Source organism: Patagioenas fasciata, chromosome 3 (assembly GCF_037038585.1).
Source record: "Patagioenas fasciata isolate bPatFas1 chromosome 3, bPatFas1.hap1, whole genome shotgun sequence".
Lineage (NCBI taxonomy): Eukaryota > Metazoa > Chordata > Aves > Columbiformes > Columbidae > Patagioenas > Patagioenas fasciata.
In genome coordinates this window covers 23,361,316-23,384,494 of record NC_092522.1, presented here as the reverse complement: position 1 = coordinate 23,384,494, position 23,179 = coordinate 23,361,316, and the positions used below count along the sequence as shown (strand labels likewise).

At 50.1% G+C, this 23,179-nt stretch overlaps 1 protein-coding gene across 1 annotated transcript in view; it reads right to left on the bottom strand.

Annotated features, from left to right (window-relative positions):
* The window catches only part of ITPKB (inositol-trisphosphate 3-kinase B), a 68,628-nt gene extending 46,971 nt beyond the window's left edge, over positions 1-21,657 (bottom strand). Inside the window, exons 1-2 of the mRNA XM_065834689.2 lie at positions 21,187-21,657; positions 18,655-19,778 (exon numbers count right to left, since the gene is read on the bottom strand). Of these exons, the coding sequence (XP_065690761.1) occupies positions 18,655-19,626 (972 nt within the window). The 5' untranslated portion in view covers positions 19,627-19,778; positions 21,187-21,657. The remainder of the gene's footprint in view (positions 1-18,654; positions 19,779-21,186) is intronic.
* Between the last annotated feature and the right edge of the window lie 1,522 nt (positions 21,658-23,179).

The window sequence follows — 23,179 nt, the reverse complement described above, 5'->3', positions numbered from 1 at the left end:
TAGCACCAGAGAGTCACGACCTCCATGAGTAACCTGCCACTTCTTGGCACAGAAACATTCACAGCTCTTCCTACAAATAACTGTGAGCCCTACTTACAGTCAAACTGCATGCACCCTGTCGGCACCCACCCTTCGAGGGCATTTTCGGCCAAGGACACGCCTGTGCATGTTAATTGCACAGAGAATTTTAAAGATGAGGTGAGGGACCTGCAGACCTAATTTTGGAGATGAGGATGAGTTTGGGGACTGGGACGGGGAAGGACGGCAGGGCTGCAGGGAGCTGGCTGGGACGGACAGAGGACACATCCAGTGCAGACGGGCTCCAGCTCCGTGCCCTGCTCAGATCATCCATGCCAGTCTAGTCCACGTGCAAGGGATCCCATTAAATACCTGCATGTGCCTGCATTTCTCTTGGCAGGTCCCATGGGTGTCCCTGTGGAGATGTAGTGTAATTCTTTCCTAACTGTTTCCCTCACTGGGGGGGAGAGAAACTGTCTCTCCTTCAGGACAGTCGGCAAAGTGGCACAGGGCAAATGGCACCATCAGGGACTGTGCACCTTTCTTCCCTGTCACAGTGGTGCCTCCCAGACTGAGTTAAAGCAAAGTAACCCCACAGCTCTGGCAGAGGCAGCCAGTGCCCCCAAGCCACGTGTCCCACGCTGCTGAAGGCAGCCTGCAGATCTGAGCTAAAACCAGGCAAGGCTCTGGACTGACCCTCCAGCCCCTTCTGTAGTGAAGTGGAGAGCGATGGGGTCAGCAGCACACCCCCTGGAACCACAGTGCACCTCCCTGCTCTCCTTGAGACTCTTAGGAACGATTTACGATACGTACTGCAGACACGGGAGGAATGACAGCCCACTCCAGAATCACGGTCCAGTTTTTCAGAGTTTGAGGTGCAGAGGGCTTTTGCATAGAAAATACGAGACGTGAACGTCCCAGCCAAGAATGTGCTGGTGTCCACATGTGCACCTAACGTGTGCAAGCCCTGCACCTGGGCACACACCTCCAGCGTGCACATGCATGGAAGAGGCATGAATGCACCCGGCTACACAACATGAGGTTGTTTGTATTCATTTAACTGTAACATTGTGTCCTCAGGACTGCAATTCATCTCACCTATTTTTAGCCACGTTCAGTGTAATGACTGCATCTATGCTAGTTAACTCCTTTTACAGTCACGGCGCCGCGCAGCCACTGCTCCTCTGGCGCTGTGCAGGCAGGTCACATACATGGCGCTCTGCAAGGGCTTGTTTCTCCCCACAAAGGGAGGCTGGCTCAGATCTAGCTATTATATTTGCCACAGAGTCCACCCCAGACATCATTAAGTGCTTGTAAAATCTTATCTGAGCCCTCCTGACTTTCCACTGCCTTTCCATCTCAGCCTACCATGACGCTTTTTTGCACTACCTGCATCTTTTCACATGACTTTTCCCTTCAGTTTCCTCCTTTTCCATTCCGCGATCTGCCTTCGCACCCGGTTTCTCCCCGACTTCCCATCCCGCCCCACACCACCCATCTCTCCTCCTGCTCTGCCCCCACAGTCGCCCACACGCCGACACAGCGGCAGCTCCACCAACCTCCACCCCCGTCCTCGCAGGACCCAGCTCTGCCCGCTGCTGCTCCTGCACCCACCTCGGGGCACCCACTCGCTTCCCCTCGCCCCCACGCCCACTGCCACCACCGTGTCCCCACACCTGCACGGGGCTGTCCCCACACCTGCACGGGGCTGTCCCCACACCTGCGCCAGGCTGGTCCCCGCGTCCCCCCGCGGTGTGCCGCGCCGTCCCCACGCCCACGCAGGCTCACCCCACGCAGCTGCACGCCGCCATCCCGGCTCTGCTCGGGCTCCTCCGGGCGCTGCTCTGCTCTGCGCAGAGTGGGGGAAGCCGCAAGGACGTCTGCGATTTACACGTGGCTAAAGCAGATTCCCAGATGGCTTCGCAGCTTCCCTTGTATTCTCTTTAGTCTTCCTGGCCTCAGTGGTCATTTCCCTTTTCCACCTGCTTTTCCCCTTTGCTCCCTTCCTGTCCGCCTTATCTCTCTCTCCTGGTCCTGCTCTCCCACGCCGTGCTGCTCCCTCCCCACGGCCGCCCCATCCTGCTCCCCACAGGTACCTGTGCAGCCCCTTCACCTCCCCACGCTCACAGCACCGCCTGCACTTTGCAGCGTGAACCGGCCTTTGCCCAGCCACAAGGCGAGTGTTGCAAGCGGAGGGCGGCTGAAAAGACAATCAGAGAAAAGCTGGGGAGCATCTGCAGCTAAACTTGACGGAATCCTGGAGAAAACACAGTCAGAAAAGAGTCGTGCTCTAGTTCCAGCTGGGGCATGTGATGGGATCGAAAACCCTTTGTATGCCTCTGCGAGTACAACTAATGGGAAAAAAAGGAAATGGTGACATGACGACATAGCAAAGAGGTAAAATGTGGGACTAAGGGGAGGAAAGAGAAAAAGGAAAAAATCAAAGAAACAGGAAAAAACAGGTAGATTCTTAGAGGCACTTCAGATGCTTTTTTAAAAGTTGCACTTCCTTTGAAATATCTGGACTGGAGATATTTTCAACCTAGCTCTGCTTCCCTTGAAAGATTAATTTGGCATGTATTCAATTCTCAGATGAGCTTGCAAAACATGAAAGAAGCTGCAAGTGTCACTAAAATGTAGGACCAGCCTCAATTCTGAGGTTGAGAACTGTGCATCTTCTTCCTTGACAGCAAAATGGTGTCGCTTACCCTCTCCCTCCCTCCTCACCTACCCTGACCTCCTCATGCCCAACTCCCAGGAAAAGCAAGTTTATTTTTCTTCTAAATGGCATGGTAGGCATTTTAAAATTACGTAGGATCCTGATCATGTTGAGAGATTAACTCATCTGGAATCTGATCCAAGGACATGAAGGGAAAGATTTCTGCTTCACCCCCGGGTGCACATCATGTACATCACAAAAAAGAAACGCTCTGTTTGCTCACAGACACAGCAGTGATAGACCTAAGTCCCCTTGGCATGAACAACAGCCCTGATCTAGGAAGAGAAACTGCAGTAATTTCAAAATTGCTGGCTGCACTTTCACAAAATGTACTCAAACCATTTTTTCCATTGATCTGACGACTCTGGTTACTCAAACAGCTCCTCAGTCTACTTCCTGTTCTGCTGGAGAGCTCGGCTAAGAAACAGAGAAAAAAAACAGCAAAATTCTAACTTTACTTTGAGGTCATCAGAAACAGCTCTGGTGGATGGTTCCTATTTTTGCTCCACAACTGTATTTATAACTTTACTCCCATCGGAGGGCATGGCAAGCTGACCTGTCCTGCTCCCTGAGTTGCCGCTTCAGCACAGTTGGTGAGCTCAGCCCGTGCACCACAGCCAGCGTGGCCCTCAGCTCTGAGCACAAGAGACCTGCCATATGAACAGAGGGGAAATTCAGTCTTTGTGACACACTTTGTTGCTGCTCTGCCCATGCCGTGCTTTCCAAAGGCTCCCTGATGCAGCCAGCTGTGGAGGCTATTTTGCAACGTGTCCAGCTCTCCATGGTCTAGCCATTTATATAAACAACACACTAACCCTGCTCATCTGTATTTCGTGTTATTGCTACTCTGGACCAGATTTATCCCTCGTGCAAGCCCACCAGACTCAAGGGAGCTACGACAGAGTTGATTTGGTCCGATCCCATTCCAGTCTTGCAACTGAAATGAAGCAATGTTCTGGAGCGTCAACTCTTCTCCATAAAAATGAGAGGGAAGCGTAGTTCAAGGAGTCGGTGAGCAGTGTTTGCTGGCCCTGGTTCCTGCAGTAGCAAAAGGAGACAGCAAGGGACCAGCAGACAGCAGCAAATAAACACTTTCCAGTGAGAACAGCTGGAACTGCCGCTGCAAAATCAGCCGCTGAACCCACACCTGGAGTCTCCCTTGCTTCTCCAAAAACCACAGGATATTTTCGAGATTAGTGGTGAAATCTGTGGCTTTTCATTACCCAATATGAAAATTAATATATCTTAGGGGTTTAAAGGGATTAGCAGGTATTTTCCGAAGTATTTTATCTTTGGATAATTTATTCCCAAAAATTCTAACGCTGGCTGTGCTGCTTTAGAGACGTTAAGTGCCATCATACTGTTAGTGCTTCCTGGGCCAAAGCTTGTTTCTCAAATCCCCACTCCGTTCAATAAACACTGACACCAAGTAATAACATTCAGCCTGTGTGTTGTAACGTGTGTTACGTTACAGCTGGCCACGCTGTCTAAACTGACTTGCAATTTAATTCCCAAGCCAGTAACTTAATTGCATAGTATATGGAAAACGTTGATGTTACGCAAGTCTCTGCTTTCTGACAATAGCCAGTAGAGCTGCTTTCCTCCCTCAATTTTATATCCTGGAAATATTCTGTTTGTTAAGCCAACAGTAGTTTTAGACAGCTTTCCAAAGGCAGCTGCTCTCCAGAAGACCATCTGCATGTTGTGTACAACCTTCAAAACTGCCCTCCTGGTGTGACTGCACTGAAGTTAACCCTGCAGATGGAGCAGCCGAGGAAAGCGTGCAGCAGCCCATGGATACACCCAATGTCCAGGCCTTTGCTTTGGGGATTACTCCCTTAAAACATGCAACAGCTCTAAGGACATGCTAAAAGGAAGAACATCCTTTCCTCCTTCCCCTTTGGGGAGCAAAGACACATACCTATGAGCTGGAAAGGAAAAAAGTGAACACTGCAGCATCTTAATTCAAGAGGCAAACTGTAGAACACACCGGTGTATCCGATGAGAATCCAAACACCCTTAGAGCCACTAGAGAACATTTGGCGTCACTTCACACAGCACCTTTGCAACATTCAATGAAAAGGTGCTTTAGGATAGTTCAAAAACCTTGCTTGGTATTTTCCAAGCATGGTCAGACCCTCAGGTTCCTTGTCAAAAGACATGTGCAACCTTTAACAGATAATTGTCCAAATGCAACTATTTAGTTGGAAAGTCAAGATTTTTTGCTAAAAACTTACAATCTGCACTGAAGTGCTGGCCAGCAGGCTCTGCGCTACCCCCCCACTTTAATACAATCAAAGCTGTTTTCCCATCTCATAGCAGCTGCTTGTGTCAAAAATCTCTGAATCACCTTTATCTGTAGAAAAAGTGATTAGTTTTCAAATCATGTTTTATATAAAAAAAAACAACAGGGATGCGGTGTGAGCTTCTGTGTGTTCTTCACATGGTCCTTGCTCTTCAGTGACAGCTTGTATCTGTCTGCATCCCTACATCCAGATTTCGTCTGGGAGATGAGTTTGAATTTTGGTGGAGATGCTGTCTCAGGCTTCATGACACTCATACAAATAGGAAGGCAGATTTCGCTTTAGTTGTGTACGGGCTTTTTGTGTCGGCCGGGGCAGGGAGGGAGAGCTGGCGTTCTCTGTTTGTTACAGGAAAGCCGAGTCGGCTTACATGCTGTGCCCTTCTGGCCTTTCTTTCCACTCAGCCCATTTCTCAGCTGAGAGCAGCAGTTATTTCAATAGCCCATTTGCCTGCAGGGAGCACAGCCCGCTCCTCTGCTCCCCTCGATAAATACATCTGTATCCCATCCACACCATAAGATTGACCCTTCAGTAACACTAAAACTACAGCGGGCCAGAAAAATGCTTACAAGCCTTCCTGTTGCAGGTAAAACCCAGGGTCTTCTCACAAACGGAAAAGGTCCTTCCTATGGCCCCTGCCCAAGAGGGGCTGCTGCTAAAGAGTTTGCCGTCCCATGCTGCAGCATTGTTTCTCCCTCTGTGGTGCCTGAACCCTCCCAGAGGGAACAGCCTCAGAAGATGGTCAAGGTAAATCTCAGCAAACGCGGCTCTGCTGCAGATGCCAAGGGATGGACTTTAGCTGAGGAAACAACACGACTTGTCCCAACTAAGCAGAAAACACAGAAGGGGACAGAAAACTCAACGACAGCTCATCACATAGCAAACACGCGTGTTCCTTCCCCTCTGTCCAGGGAAACTCTGCAGCACATTTTGGCTACAGCAAAGTAATTACGAGCTGTTTGCTCATTTCCCTCTAATGAATCAGTTCAATGAGCCCAGTGTGAGTGTTGGTGGAGTGAAAGTCTGCCATTCAGCTGTCTGCAAACTCTGGCTTCTCTGAAGATTTCCAGATCAGATTTCAGGGCCCCAAGACTTTGTGTTACTTTTCAAAACGAGATTCAACATTGCACCTTCTGGAGAAGCTGCCAGTTATCTCCAAAACCTACAGTTCTTATTCATTTGATACCACAGGTTTCACTTTGAATCACAGCAAAGTGTGGTTGACCTCAGATTAAATTAAAATACTTGCTTCATGGCATTAGACTTAAAGGTTGGCCAGCAGGGGAGCGGGACAGAGCATGGATTTTTTTACATCAGAGCTCAACCAAAAAAATGGAGAGAGGAGGCGTGCAGGTCAGGCTGAACACAGCTGAAATAATGGGGCTGTGGAAGGAAAACTCCAAAATGTCTCATCTGGAGCCAAAGCAAAAGGGGTTGTTTCATTTCAGGTTATGTAAGTTCAAAAATACATTTTCTCTTTTCTTCTTTCAATGTGTTTCAGCAGTGAGGTCAACTTTTAAGTGAAAAATGTCATTTTGAATCAAATCTACATTTCAAATGCTTGCAAAACATAAACAAACCATTCCCAAAATGAAACAGTTCATTCTGAAAGCGTCAGAATGACACACATCGCTATTTTTAACATCCCTCCCTCTTCCCCCACCTCTGTACTTTTTTTCTAGGCCAGAACTATTCAGAAAATGTGTTTGAATTTGTGAATCACTTTGACTCCCCCTACCCCTCGACATTTGCTGGAAAATTTACTCTCTGCCAAAAAACTGTTCTTCCAGGCAGCTCCTACAATCTTCTGTCCTGCTCTGGATGGAGCTGGGGTTTGATGGCCTTGGGGACACAGCACAGATGGCCCAGAGGCAAGGCAGGCCAGGAGAGCAAAGTCCAGCATCTCCTGGGCAGCAATGGGCTCTGTGAGACCGACCTTCCACCATGGCTGCCCTGTGTCTCTCCTGAGACAGAACGAGGAATCAGGAATCAGCCACCAAGCAAGAGGGGGTTCCTCATCAGGCTGTGGTTTCCAGATATTAGGGGAGTGCTTAGAGTTTTGGTTCTCTTAGAAAAATCTTGCATTCAACGCCAGGCCCCCAAAAGTTCAAGGTGTGTACCATGGGGGCTCGGACCTGCTTTGTCTTCGGCTTTGACGGAAATGTGATGGCTCCAAGGCTCGCGATGCAACAGAGGCTTGATTCTTCGCAGCCTGGTGATTTCCAGAACAATTTATGCCTTCGCAATGTGAGTGTAAATGTTATCGCTCTCATTTGTGTTTTGCTCCTATCCTGAAACTTTTAGCAAGTGGAATGCTTTGATTTCTTTCTCTCAGTCCTCACATCCAACCTATCTGTGAGTGTCACATATTGATTCAGGATAACATCCCTAACAGAGCCTTTCCAACCTACCCCAAGAAAATTCACCTCCAAGGCTCATCACCTCATGTCTCAGTTTTGCATCTCAATAGCCTTTCCTCTGCAGGCTCACTCTGCAAAGATTCAGCAAACCCATTGCTGAAAGATCACTTTTGAATGTGTCTTTTGGCCCCTCTGCAGCTCTCTCAGCCTCCCTACCTTGACTCCTTCTCCTGAGGTGCAAGCTACTTGGCTTTTCTTTGAAGTCTGTGATTTATTCTATTCCCATCACTTTTTATTTCAGTGCTGAAAGGTCAACTGCTGCGTATGCTCAAGCATGAGATCAGCCTATATTAAACAGGCTTCTCTGAGCTTTCGCCCTTCTGGGAAGAGTTCCCACCCACGGGAATAAACCTGGGACCTGGAACTGCCTTTAAACTGTCCAAAAGCTCAGAGATCAAATATCAGAGCTGGGCAAGCTATACAATACAGAGGCAGACAAGAACAGACATGGTGGTATCGTGATACCTCTGCATTTCCCTCTCATTACCAGCCTGGCACCTGGTCAACGTTTCAGTCACTTCTGACCACCTGGATGCCAACACTGCCTTCCTGGGCTCGAAAAAAAACATTCCAGCAACAGAGAGTAATATGAGAAAACAGAGGTCTGAGGAGAGAGGCTCAGTCTTTTGTCCTCAAGATGAGACACAGATGAGGGGTTCCTAACAGTGGAGGAGCTTACTTGTATCCCTGGCTTCAGACCATTTGTTTTAACCTGATGTGCAAGGGGACTTCCACAAGAGCCAGAAGACATTAGTTCCTCCCTCTTCCAAAAGAAAGTCTGGTTCAGTTCAGAGCTGCTTTTCCAAAAGTTCATCTGGAATGCCTGAGCTTTACACAGACATTTTTTCAGTGGTGGTGCATCTTGCTCAAAAACTGCAACATGCACTGTTTGCGTGTGAAGGTGGCAGCGTGACACTCGACAAGACAATTCTGTTGGCTTTGCAAAAAGATCAAGGTTAGTTCCCACTCTGCTAAAAGTACACAAGGGAAAGCCAGGATTTGTCAAGTAGAGAGAGATAAACTGGACTGGGAACATTTTATATACAAATTCCTAAGAGAACGTTAAAACAATGGAGCTGGGAGAGCACACTTGTCAGGGTTTTTCCAAACAATGGGTTTCACATATTCTTTTAAAATACAACAGTAGTTCAGGTGGATAGAGATAAGACAGAGATCTAAAGTCTCTTTCCTTTGTTTCCTTTCTAGACGCCCTGGTCTCCACCCCAGTAAGACATTCCCACCACCAAACCCCAGGGTGCAGGGCTGTCAGCTCTAAGCACAATCTGCTCTGAGGAGACAATAATTAACACGCTCTTTCTGAAGCTGCTGGGCAATTGCATTTCCGAGTGCCTCCTACTTCTGTGACCACATGCCTCATTTTCCAGGCGTATCCACTAATGGCAGTCCGAGACTGCCCTAAGCAGAAGGAATGGGGGTTGCTGCATGGTGGTGCCAGCCCTGGTAAGAGCAGGATGAGATCTTGGTTAACAACAGGTAGACCACAAGTCAGCAATGTGCCCTGGTGGCCAAGAAGGCCAATGGTACCGGGGGTGCACTAAGAAAAGGGTGACCAGCAGCCTGAGAGGTTCTCCTCCCTCTCTACTCTGCCCTGGTGAGGCCGCATCTGCAGTACTTTGTCCAGTTCTGGGCTCCCCAGTTCAAGAAGCACAAGGAATTACTGGAGGGAGTCCAGCAGAGAGCTGCGAAGAAAATTAAAGGCCCAGAGCATCTTTCTTATTAAGAGAGACTGAGCGAGCTGGGTCTGTTCAACCTGGAGAAGAGAAGGCTGAGAGGGGATCTCATCAATGTTTATAAATATCTCACGGGTGGGTGTCAAGAGGATGGGACCAGACTCCTTTCAGTGGTGCCCAATGATAGGATGAGGGGCAATGGGCACAGACTGAAGCACAGGAGGTTGCACCTAAACATGAGGAGAAACTTTTTTACTTTGAGGGTGCCAGAGCACTGGAAGAGGCTGCCCAGAGAGGTTGTGGAGTCTCCTTCTCTGGAGACATTCAAAACCCACCTGGACACATTCCTGTGTGATCTGCTCTGGGTGAACCTGCTTTAGCAGGTGGGTTGGACTGGATGATCTCCAGAGGTCCCTTCCAACCCCAACCATTCTGTGATTCTGTGAGATGGTGGGACTCGGAGGCCAGAGCAGTACTAGCAAGCGATGCCCAGCTCTCCTCTTCCTCATGCTACCAGGGCAGGCACCTACCTGGGCAGCGGGCACTCACTGCTACCACATGTTCCCATCTGGATCAGCACCCAGAGGTGGAAATACCACCCTGGCGCTTTCCACAGTCCCCTGTGTGGGTACCGAGGGCAGCACGAGGCATGACGTGATGCTCAACTGGCCTCAGTGAAGTTAAGCTGATGCTATGCAGGCATGGGTAAAAAAAGAGGAATTGGGCTCCATTTCAGAGTTCAAATAAATGTTTGAACCTGTGGGCACTGATTCAGGTTTATCTCTAATTATATCCCAAGCTTGTCCTTTTCAACTAAGTCTGCAGTCCTCAGTAAGGGCAACTTTGCTGTTGTTATTTGAGTTCCTTGCCAATCTGTTGTTGGATTTTCCACTTGACATTATTAAGGGATTAAGTTGTTTGTCTCATCATCTTTTATCTGTCCTGTTGAGTTTCCTACAAACAGACTTTAGCCAGACCAGAGAAGATAGGAGGAAAAAACAAAACAAAACAACACTTTCAAGATAGAATCATGGTTTGGGATTTGTCGTTACTATTGTTTAAATTTATTACTTTGGATATGTAAACTTTGCTGACTCCTTTAATCTGGAATGTATTAAAGAAAGCATTAAGCATTACAACATGTCATTGGATTATACTGTCCCGATTCAGCTACAGCTGTGGAAGAAATATATAACAGGAGATCCTGTGGACTTATACATTTTAGACTTAGATCATCAATTGCCATAGAGAAGATAAAAAACAAATGTAGCTGAGCCTGGAAGGAATGTTGCTAAAATTGGAGAAACATTTAATGTGAGTAGCCTAGGGATGCAATAACTTTGCCTGTAACTCAGCAAAACCCACCCACATAAAACATACCAACACAGATTGCAGATTGGACTCTCCGACCTGCAGTCTGCCAAAAAAGCGAACCTGACTTTTTTCCCCTTCCTACAGATGCAGGTTTGAATGGTCCCTGCAGAGTGTTAAATATATATTACCCGTAATAGCAACCATATTACACTTGGACGTGCTGCTAATTCTCCCCCAGCTGCTCTGTACCTTGCCTGCAATGGGAGGACGCCGCTGGAGCAGAGCAATTCCTATGGTCCACATGGCGAGAAGGAGCCTGCTCGCCTCCCCCTCGCCCCTGCCCTTCTCTCTTTTGAGGGGTACACACAGGCTCCCTCAACCACTGTATTTAAGTACGCATTTAATGAAAAATGTTTCAAATGTGTTTAGCTCAGTGGGATAAAAGCTACTCCTACGCCTCCCCAAAACGCCTTGTCAAAGTAGGGCTGCACTGAATAGGGCTCAGCGGTGAGCTGAGGGCTGGGCTCTGCTCCTGCCCTCTCCCAGGCAGCAGGGATCGGAGATTGTTTAGCAAGAAATGAGAAAAAAAAACCCCACCCAACTCTAAAACGCACTTTCCAAAAAGTCGCCCTGCAAATCTTTCCATTTATAAACTCCTTTCCCCGAAGGCTCTGAAGCGCTGTACCTATCAAGAGGCAAAACCCCTGTGGGCACCACATATCTGCTTCATTAATTCATTTTAAGGTTGGATTTACCACAAGATGTAACTAGATACATGCAGGGGAGAGCAAGGCGAAAACTGATCAAGGACCAAATCTGCAGCATGCTCCTGCTGGCTTCAGCGCAGCTACTACAGCTTTTATCAGCATTTTATCTGACCCTAACAAAAGGAGCGAATTGTTTAGCAAAGGAAGAGGGTTCTTTGATTCTATCTTGCTGCAGATGAATTGCCCAAGCAAGGGCAAAGGGACAGGAAGCGAAGGGGGAGGAGGAGGAGGTGATGCTAAAGGTAGGTGCTATTGTCATCGTTCAGCCCTCTGCTGACTTCCACTCATGTTTCCACCTTTCTGCAAACGCTGAAGGGGAGAAGAGGGTCGGGCCAGCTCCCCAGCACTGCCATCCCACCAAAACATCATGTTGGTTTTTCCTGGTGTAGATACATTGGTCCTCATTCAGGCAGCGCCCAAAGCATCCAGGCTGAAGGGAGTTTTGCGACAGTGAAGACCGCAGGTTGAGACCTCCCTCTGCTTCATGCAGTCCAAGAGCCCTGTTTTCCAAAACGCCAAGCACAAGACTTAAAGTCAAGGATGAAAGCCCAGAAGCCAAGGATGAAACCTTAGGCAAAACTCACATCCATTCAGCGAGGTCCACACCACAGCAACTGCAGGTGCCGACCTCTCTGGAAATGGAATGTGTGAAGCAAACAGCGAACGGACAGTCTGATTCCATCCTTTCAATGGAAATCATTCAAATGTCAGTCAGTATGTCACTCCAGAGCCCACGTTTGTCTTTCAGGGAGAAGAGGGATGCTTTACTATTACTTAAAACCACAACAGTGCTGCATGCTAATGCAGTTCCTGCTGTGTAGCGCTGATCAGATAATACATTGTACTGCTTACAACAAGTTCTAAGTGCTAAGCACTTGTTGTTTTACCCCCTAGTCCAAAAGCAATCCTTGTGTTTCGGCTAGCAATAAATCTTAGATCTGAAAGGAAGAATTGAATTCCTTCTACCAGACTGTCCCTTTTTTTCACATCATTAATAAAAAGAATGTTCTTTACTATAAAAAACGCACATCTTTCTTCTCATGGTTGAAACATATAACATCAAAATAAATATCATGAGAGGGAAAAGGCTAATATGGGACTTAGCAGCCTGCAGCAGCTTCAGACTCCAGTATTTGCCTTTCTCTGAGAAAGTAAGGTCAGAAATCGCTGGCACTCGTCCAACACAACCCACGGCTGACTACGGCAGCGAGGATCTCCACAGGCACACAGCCGTGACAGCAGCTCTGCGGTGGTGAAGTCCCACCATGGCTGGGAGGGAAGAAGAGTGGTCTATGTTTTCCAAAAGCTTCCAGCACTGCTGAGTGCATTCGTAGCACGTACACCCAGACTGAAACTTGCAGCTGGAGACCCCGAGCTCCTGAACATACCCACGCAACTCATGCTGAAAGGCACTGCTGGGTGATCATCCCTGTTACAGAGCAAATCGCACGTTTTGCTGCCAAAACACTGATTTAAAAGCCAAATCAGAGGCACTTGCTTTTGAAGCTGGTAGACCTCAGACTGGAGCAGCTTCCTGAACTACTTGCAGCTGTTGTGCAGGCTACGCATGAACTGGCTTTTTATGTGTGCGAATGAGAATCGAATTCTGATAAATTTTATAGAAGACATTCATAAATACTTTAGAAACAGTTCCCTCTGTCTTAAGCCCATACAAGATCCCATCAGAATCAACAGAGAAGAAAGGTCCCTTAGGAGAAGACTTATCCAGAAGAGACATCCAACAAGGCTGAGCAAGATGAATTCTCTAAAAAGACCATTTCAACTGACCCAGCAAGTGTGGAAGCCCGTATTTCCCAAGCAGTCGCATTTGAGAATAGGGATTAGGCTGCAAAGTTACGCAGTGACTTGAAAATGTTAACATTTAGTTTTCATTGTCTGTTAAATATTAACATATCTTTCTTAGAAAGCTTGGCTGGGCTTCACTGGAAGAAAGCAGGTCAAATTTACTGCACAAATTTACCTACTGGTATAAACAAAAATAATCTCTAACAATTACAGAAGACTAATCTCAGCTGAAGCAACATTTAACTTCATACATAGATGTCATTATTTCTCTAGTGAGTTAGAACAGATTTACACGTAAAGAAAACATTAGCTCAGTGCTGGCTTTCAGTCATCGCACGGCATGTGAGAGCTCATAATATTTTCTTCACATGCAAATCTGTCCTAACACATTACAGAAATAATATGGAAAACATGAGACAGGTGCTGACTATGGTTTGATTGATTTTTGTCATTGTAAGGCTCTAAAAAGGTAAAGACAAAACTGTAAAGTTTCCACTGATCTGGGAATTTCACTCTGCAGACATTCAGCTTAACACCCAATGGGCCCAACCAGCCAAACTCCTGACATCCTGCAGTTCCCATCAGGAGGGGAAACCTGGCTGCTTCCAGAGCTGGGGACACTAAGGACGATGCACCTAATGTTTGTTCTTCCTGCACCTCGGAAATGCTTTGGGTTTTTTCCACTTTTTATCAATGCTTTCAGCATGGAATTGTTAGAGACACAAAATATGCAAGAGACAGCAGCTGTGCTAGCAAGTAAGTCCCTCTATGAAAAGGACCTGCTACGTGCCATGTAATTCCTGTGCTGTCAATCATGGACAATGTGAGCAGAAAATAAACCCTTCCCAGCGAGCTTAATTATGTTGATGAAAACGGACTTGAAATAGCATCATTTGTCTCCCGTTGGGCTACAGCAGCACCTTCAGTTAGCCTCTGTGGATGGGAGCCCATAAAAAGCTGCTTATTCTGTGAGAATGCCACATGAGCAGGTAGAAGATAAGCTACCGAATAGAGACGGGAGCTTTGTGAACTCTCCAGAGCATTCAGCCTCCATCTACAAAGAGCCTGAAGCTCAGCCCAGCCCACCAGGGGGTCCTGATCTTGTCCCAGCAGACAAAACCAGACGCTGTGCTGACCAGTCTGCTGAGCCTGGCACCCCAAGACTGGGAACACAGAGGTGTCCACCTGATTCTCCTCTTCCTCCTGCTCTTCCCACAGCAGGGTTGAAGGAGGTTCTATCCTTTGGTGTGCTCAGCGCCTTCCCTGAGCGATGATATGCATTACTAGAGTAACAGTTGCTCTTCAAAGCAAGCAAGCAGGGCCCCAGAATGCTGGACATTATATTGATACTAAATTGGTGATACCACTCACACACAAGCTCATAAGCTTAGAAGCTTTTAAGACAAACATGGTGGGAGGAAGGAGTAAAATACATAAACACAGTGAGCAGAAAGATATACATTCCCAGAGCTTGAATACATCACCATAGCCATGTGGTCATGGTTTCTGTTACACAGAGACTTCCTAATCACACTGACAGCCAGGAAAGGGAATGAAAGCCTATGTAACTTGATTGATTTTTATAGGAACAAATTAGGATTGTTTTCATCAGCTTATACCTTGGAACATCTCAAAGAGAAAAAAGCAAGGGTCCCACAGGCCCTTGGCTGACACTAACCCTATCTAAACTTGGCTCCTTTCACAAATGCACTACAGCCATCACAAGTCAAACAAACACATCAATTTAAAAAATGGCCTGGCAGCAGCAGTGCCATTAGCATTTTCCAAAAACCCTTGCCATTTTGCACCAGTTAATGGAAGCCTCTTATCCCGAGCAAGCTGCTCTGCCTGTTGAAAGAAGCAAAGGTTTCACAATGTACCGAGAGACGCCTGATTACTATTCTGCCGTATGTCCTGTGTTTCCACAGCGGCTGTGGGAAAGCCAGGAAGAGGAACACTGCAGTGTCTTGCACAGTTTTTCCAGAAGGGTGGGTTTTTTTCCCTTTGACGTGTCATTTTTCTATAGTACGTACTTGCACAATTTATGTCTTTCCCCCCACTTGTCTGTTGCTTTAGGTCAATGACGACGACTCACTGTACTGACCAGCACTGGGATAACTTTTGCTTAAAGGATGCAGCCAGTTTCCAAGACAGGGGCCAAGACTCCTGCTGCTGAGTACCCCTCGGTCTACCAGTTCTCCCTTAGGAAGAGCAAACAAGGTCCCCCAGGAACAGCAAAGCTCATAGACCTGTACGTTCCCATTGAAGTCAAAGGGAGTCACAGCTAGAATGAGGCTTATCTTGGGTGTGAAATCCCCTTTAGGAGCCAGGCCACTGTCTTGGGCTGCCTGTGCTGCTCGGAGCCTGTGACAGGGAGCACCTTCTCACACTGCTACGCTCCCAACCTGTGTGATTGGCCAGGAGGGGAGAAATCCTCCCCACACAGAAGATGCACTGTGACAGAGACAAGTGCCTTCCGACAGCTGCTGTGTTACCATGGCTCGGGCAGAGGGTGAGTGGATACACCCACTCCTTCCCCAAAATACCTGACTTGCTGTGGCAGAGGCTGTGCAGCGAGCGCTGCCCCACAGCACGGTCAAACCACAGTGTCCCCATCCCAGTGTGCTGCCCGCACGGGCTGTCCCTCCCACACAGCCCCAGAAGTGTAATCGCTCAAGTGTCTCTGAAACCTTGCAAGCACCAATAAACAAGCATGGGGTTTCTCCAGCAGCAGCCCACAGCCCGGGGAAAGCCACAGCTGCAAAAGCCCTTACATGGAGGTTTACTCAGACCTTAAGTGGACTTGCAGTTAAACAGCAACACATCACATCGCTCTTATTGTCACTGCACTCCACAGGTCTGCTGTAATGACACCAGGGTCACCATGTCCCAGTGCTGCGCAGCCCACCGGGCATCAGAGCACTTCAGGGACAAGCAATGCACTGAGTAAATTGTTTCAGCAAACAAAGGCAGAGCCCATATCAGTCACTGAGCTGCTCCAGGTCATGGTGTCCAAAAAGAGTGGCCACCCTCCCTCCCTCCCTTTCGCTAGGTAATGTAATCCCCTTACTGGTCAATTTGCAGGCCTAAACACAAATGAAGCTTCCTACCTAAAGTACAAATGGAGCGCGAGTCCCTCCCAACCGGGGGGATCTGCCCGTTTCCTGGGGACACCAGGAGGAACTACAATAGACAGCCGGACATCCCTAACAGATTTGCTAAGCCAGACGCCCTCCAGAAAGGAAGGGCAGAAGCAAGTCTGCTGTTTATCAAATCTGTAAACATGCTATGGGAGATGTGCCGCGCAGACCGTATCTGCAGCAAGAACTGCTTTTCTGTCACTCATCATTACCTCTCCTCCAGGTATAACAGCCCTCCCCCTCTGCCTGACCAGGGTTTATCTACTCCACCCAGAGGCACAACGTTGGTTTCTGTCAGCCAAGGTCTCCCAGGATTTATTTTGACGGAAAAGCATGAGTTACCGAGAGAACTTCTCACACATTCTCCCTCATTACACAACTAATTTCCAGACCGTGTGCGTTGTCAAAAGGAAACAGTGAGTTCACGAAAACAAATGAGTGTACAACCTGAGACTGCCTTAGTCGCTGCCTTCTGCTGTCATTACGGATTTAAATGGTGTTGCCAACCGGTACACAAAGTTGGGTGTTATTTATATGAATCAGCCTTGAATTACTGGGCATTTGCGCACGATCTTGCTGAGAAGTTGACTATAACCTGCCAAAGCCAGTGATCAGCCCTGCATGGGACCTAAGGAGCTCAGCAGAAAGTATCATCGTAAATTAGCCCAGCCACTCCTGCTGAGATGATTCCAGCACTGAAACAGAAAATCAAGTGCACCTCCTCAGGCTGCCTGACACATTTTGGACTAGATCTTCATCTCGTTCAGCTTGGAGCGGTCCCACTGAACCCAGCAGAGCTACTCTGATCTCAGACCTGATCTGAGCTCGCTCTGATCCAGGCCTTTTGGCAATATAAACGAGCCCTGCCTGTTCACCGCTGAGCCACTGGCCTGGCTGAGCTCACTGAAGGCTGCGCAGAGTCAGCCTGAGGCTGCGGGAAGTTTTCCACAAGAGCATCGGAACTGTTTTCAGCAGCAAATCAGTGGGATCCGGCACTAGGAACAGTCATTAGTATGGAGAATAGAGCAGAGATTACTACAGCTCATGCACACAAAACCAGCAGAATTTAATCAGCGGAAGGATTGTAGCAGCTCCCAAAGGGACCAAGCTTATTCATCAGTTGAGAACCCTAAAATACAAAAGTTTCTGCAAACGTGATAAGCCGCAGACTCATAACTTCATTAATTGTACTTTTACTCAACTGCTTCTTCATCCTGAGCAGAACTGAGCTTGAATTCTTGGAACAGGACAACACAAGTAGAAAAGCAAAGACATTTATTTCAGCCTGCTGAGTGTTACAAACCACAGTCTTTCAGTTCTTCATGAGTTTGATACCTTCACTCTACTTAGATGTTTCCCTGCACTGGCCTTTCTCCTGTCATTGAGCTTAGCCAGAGTTTCACTATCTTCTGTCTATGGAAAGCTAAACATAGCGAACCACAGCACTGGAAGCTGATGGGCCTTTATCAAACTCTTTAAATTAAGGAGCCACTGGGCTGCCCTGCATTTTTCACAGTTTGTCAGTGCAAGGCTCCATGGCTGAGCTCAAATCAATGTGATGTCTCACAGCTGGAGGATGGGAGAGCCCACGTGCTGGTCGGAGAACCTCGTGATGGGCACCTTGCACTGGGGTAAAGTGGTTCAAAGCCCTCTAGATAAATGGTGTGACAGCTCAGAACAAAGCACTCTCTGTGCAGAGCATTCAGACGTGGAACAAACTCCCCAAGTGACAAAAGAAATCTCATGTGTGCCTGCCTTTGGAGAGTGCCTCAAAGCCCTCCTCTCTGAGGACACCTTTCTGCTCTAAGGATAACACAACACTGATGCTTTCTGTTGCCTGAAGCCTCCTAACCAGCCCCACAACAAAAAAAGATCCAGAAACAAATCAACTTAATATAAATACCTTATAAAAATATGCTTACCTAAAATATAAGAAACCCCACAAGCAAAAAGTTTTATTCAAAACGAAAATTACCAGAAATTCTAGAGATTTTTGTTTCCATGTGAAAGGCGCACAGCCACTATGCTGATGGGCATCAGTATAAACTTTAATAGACAGTTGGCTCACACAGTTTCGACTCCAAGGAGGAAACAAATTCTCCTTTAGGCTCATGTAAATCCTGGGAAACCTCCAGAACCCAGGGAAGCTGTGCTGAGGGATGGCTGAGGCTCGTAACCACACGTCAGCAGAAGGCTGCCGTCCGTGGGTGGACAACAAGCACGCCGGCGGGCAGCCCGCAGCGCTGGGGAAGCTCTGCAAGGACTGCACAGCGGGATGGATACTTCTGCTCTCCCCTGGAAGCAGGGGATTTTCAGACTATGAATAGGGATTAGCTTTCCATGTGAGGGAAAGCAAGCACTGCTGAGCAAATGGAAAGTTTCTCTGCAGACCTCTGCCCTCCCGCCGCAACTGCGCCTCGGAGCAGGGATGCGGCCAGCGCTCGCCCCACCACCCTGGGGCTGCTGCAAGACTCACCACTCGGGGCTTCTGCTGGTCCAAGGTCTGCAGGAAGGCCGGTGTCTGGTCCAGGGTGCGCTCAGGGTCACTGGATATGTCCTCCTCGGACTCCTCCCAGGATGAGGAGAAGCCAGTGGAAGAGGCTGAGGACGACGACAGCTTCCGAACAGGCAAGCTGCTGGGGGGTACAGCACCTGCCTCCTCCTCTGGGCCCCCCAGGTCCGTGACAATGACCGCGGGGATGTTCGTGCCAATGGCTGTGCACTGGCCCCCAAGTCCTGCGGGGGCCACCACCACTTCACTTCGTTGTGGTGCAGGCCCTGACAGCTCCAGAGGGCTGCTGCCCTCTGCCAGCCCTACAGCTGGGACCACCAGCCCCACCGGCCTCCCCGAGGGCTCTGCAGTGCTCGGAGAGACCTCTATCCCACCAGCAGTGGGTGTCTCATTCTCCTCATGGGCTCCTGGCTGGGATAAGGTTCCAAGTCCCACCGCTGGCGCCGTGGGGCTGGCAGGCTGGGGCCAGGGTGAGGATGGCCGGGGTGAGGACGGCCGGGGAGAGGACGGCCGGGGAGAGGACGGCCGGGGGCTCCGTGGTGGCTGGGCAGCAGAGCTGTGCGCCTGGATGTGTGCCTCGAAGAGCCCCACTTTCTGGTTCACCTGGACATTGTGCAGCTCTCGCTGGAGCTGCCACGCCGTGGGGGATCCTGGCTGCCCCTCTTCGCTGCGGCTGCCCCTCCGCCCCCCAGGGCTGCCTGGCTGCCGCGGAGGCTCCTCAAGCGGCGGGAAGAGGAAAGCGGGGCCACGGCGTGGGGAGCGGGGCGGCACGGGGGCCGGGCTGAAGACAGGGAGTGGGCGGCAGCTGCCGGGCGTCTCTGGGCCCCTGGGCAGCACTTGTCCGGGAGGAGGCGGTGTCTTGCTCCCGCCGCTTGTCACCTCACTGTTGCTATTCATCATCACCAAGCTATTGAGCGCATAGCAGTACACGGCCATAGTAGTCAGCCGGGGCGCACAGGGGGGCCGCCGCCACTGCCGCCTTGGCCCTCAGGCTCCGTGGGGCTCCCGAGGATCTCTCCACGCTGGGACCAGCAACATCGCAGAGGAGCTGGGCTGGCCCTGGTCCACAGCTCCATAAAATGGGACAGCTGCGGGGAGAAAGAGAGACAAGTGGTGAGAGCAGCTCTGCACCCTCCAGCTGTGCACACAGCTGGCTGGACTCTTCTCTTCCTGTGTCCCTGCACAGACCTGCACTCATCCCCAGTGTGCCACTCCTGGGGACATGGCCCAGCCTGGTCATCAGGATCTGAGCCAAGAGGAAACAGGGTTTGGGGCTGTTTCCCCTCTTTCCTGCCTTCCCTGCCCCCTCTCCAGGTTGCCTGTCGATGCAGCCACAGCAGCCGTGTCCGAAAGGACTCGCAGTCAGCAGCCATCCCCACAATAAAGTTCCGGACTTATGGTCAACTGGTGTGAGCTGAAAGCTGGCAGATTTCAAGTTTTGGCCCCAAAAGCTGCCTTTTTCTGAAGAGAGGGAAAAACTCCAAATAGCTCAAATTTGCCACCTTCCAGTTTACCCCCTACAACCGAGATCAAGCCTCAGGCACGGATTTCTGTTCTGTGACAGACATGAAGGCTCCTTGCTTGCACAGTTTTGTATGGGACCACATCTCCACTACTCCCCTAAGCCACCATGTGCAACAGGATGGGTTTGCACAGCTTCACGTGTGCCCTGTCTAAACATGCCTCCCCTGCACACGTTTGCCTTCTGGGGCACCAACTGCTGCAATCGCCTCCAAGTCACAGCCCGGATCCCACGTACAGACACGTATGGTGGTGTCTGCCCTGCTGTGTGTGTGTGAGAGACACTTGCTTTTGTAGGTGGCTTCTCTGTGCCCCTCTGTACTTAAGCATGTGTTCCTTTGTGTCCATTTGCTTCGTGTGCCAGCAGAATTGCAATGCTCACCCCATGCTGGGCAATGGCAGCCCATGAGAGCTACACAATCATGCTGCCTACACAAGTGTATGGGCTTGTTTATGCATACCTGTGCTAGATCTGGCTGTGGTGCATGTGTCTTTGGAAGCACTTGAGTGTGATACTGTCAGCGGTACCCCTGTGCATCCCTGTGAGGCTCCTGGCAGGTAAATGCCCACAGGTCTACGCGCAGTCTCCAGCGACAGGGTCACCAAAAGGCTCACCATCCCTCTACGCACTGCTCGGAAGCAGCGGGAGGCTCAGCAGAGCCCAGGCAGTGCGGGCATCCTTTCTGTGCAGGGATCCCCAGCACCCATGCTCTCCCAGTCTGGCCTGGATGTGAAAGCCAGCACCGGCACAAGGTGCTTGGCCAGATTTTGGGGGTGGGACAGCCTGCCTGAGGCCAGGGCAGGGTGCGGGACAGTCCGCCCGGCCCCAGGGCAGCACCCTGCCCCTCTAGCCGCCCTCTATCCCCGTGGGGCCCGCCTGGCACCGCGCACCACCCGCAGCTGCCCCAGGCGCGGCCGCTCGGGGGTTATCCCGGCGCAGGGGGCGGCCGCGTCCCCCTACCCGCCGCCGCTTACCTGGGAGCAGGATCCGCGCCCGCCCTCAGTGCGCGCCGCCCGGCAGCGCCCGCCGGCGCCCGCGGGCGCAGGGCGCTGCAGGAACCATCCCCGCAGGCACGGAGCTCGGCCGGAGTCCCGCTCTCTCCGCGGACTCAAACGGCTTTCCTCGCCCCGCGGTGGGAGCGGGGGGAGCGGAGGGCGCCGGGCTCTCCCCCTTCGCGCTCCGGCGGCGGAGGCTGCGCGGCCGCGGGCGGCTCCGCGCTTCCCGGGCACGTCCGCGCCGCGGTCACGGCGCCCGCTCCCGGTGCGGCTGTAACGGCGGAGAGAGGAGGAGGAGAGGGAGCGGAGCGGCGAGGAGGAGGAGGAGGAGGAGAGCGGAGGGAGGGGGTAGGAGAGCAGGAAGGAAGTTGTGAGCCTGTCTGGGGTTGAACTCAGCGGAACAAGTTTATTTTTTTTTTTCGCTCGGCGCTGCTCGGCTGGAGGGAAACACTGAAAAAAAAAGTTTCCATTGTTAACTAAGAAAAAAAAAAACCACCGCCACCAGCACCGCCGCGTTTTGGCCGCTGTGGGTTAAAGACACACGAGCCATTTTCCACCCCCGGCCGGAGTGTGCGGGGCAGGTCCCGGGACAGCCACATCCCGGCCTCCCCACGCCTGCCGGCCTTCGTGTTCCTGCCCTGGGCAGAGCGGGCAAGGCAAAGGGTTGTGCCTGCACCGCTAGGAACGCGGAGTGAAAGGCCACCCGTGTCCCATGTGCCCAGCTCGCAGGCACGGGCTACCACAGCCGTTTTGCGCAGCATCCCCTGGCCCCCAGGCTCGGCAGCTCGGGCCTTGTCAGCACATTGGTCACCCACACCAGACCAACGTTGGCGTGAAGCCTGCCCTGCCAAGCTGTGTGGCTTTGGGTGAGCACGTACAATGTGGGGATGTGGCCCCCAGATGCCAAACGCGAGGGCTGTAAATTGTGGCAAGCATGTCCACTTGTGGTGGCACTGCCCCAGCTTTAGGTAGGGCTGTAGCTAACCTGTCCAAGACAACATCTGTCCTTCCTGATCCAGGGTAGGCCACAGACAGCATCTTCTCCGCTCCTGCGGCCCCCAGGCATGGGTCCCACTTGGCAGAGGGAGCAGGCTCTTGGCTGTGAGACAGCATGATTTCTGTATCAAGATAACTCATTGGAAATAGTTGTCTGTATGTCAGCACTTCAGGAGAGCAGGCTCTGCGATTTGCTCTCAGAGTAGCAGTCAAGGTCAAACCCAGATGGCAGTTTTGGGGTTGGTCTGGACTGGCCAAGGGAAAAAAAAAATAACAGCAATTTGTCTCTGGTAGGATTTTGCAGCTAGGAGTTTCCCCCAGAGAGGGAAATTGATGTCACAGCAGATCAGCTTTTTCTAATTAAAGCATAACCTCTAGAGCGTAAACAGGGGCAGAGAGGTCTCTGAATCTGCAGGAGGTGTGGATTGCCAATCCCGCAGGCAGACAGACAGAGACACCCAAAATGAGCTTATGTTTGTTTTTCCAGTAAGAGAAATGCTATTTTGAATTCAGCGCAGGAAAAGAGATTTTTAGACTCTTTCCACTCCAAGCTGTTTCCTCAGTGTCTGTGCTTGGTCAGGAACTGGTATTTCAAGAAATAAAGTATGTGATCAATCTTTCTCAGAAAAGTGACCCCACCGAGTATAATGGCACTATTCATCGGCATAAGCTTCCCCCTGTCTGCAAATATCTGCAGATTCTGGTCATCTGGTTGCTCCAATTCCCTCATGTCTGCGTACACACATCAAAAAGTAGGAACTTTGGAAAGAAGTAATAAATTCAGGAATACATGCAGATAAACAGGTATCTTCGCCTTTTAAAACAGCTGCACTATGCTATGCTAACAGCATCTGCATGTGCCTGCAAGCACCACTGCATATCCATGCATGTTTCGACTGTTCTTTGGGGTTGTTTAAGAGTATTTACAATAGCGTAACCACAATGGGTGCTTAAAGCCCTTTCTTAAAGTCACACA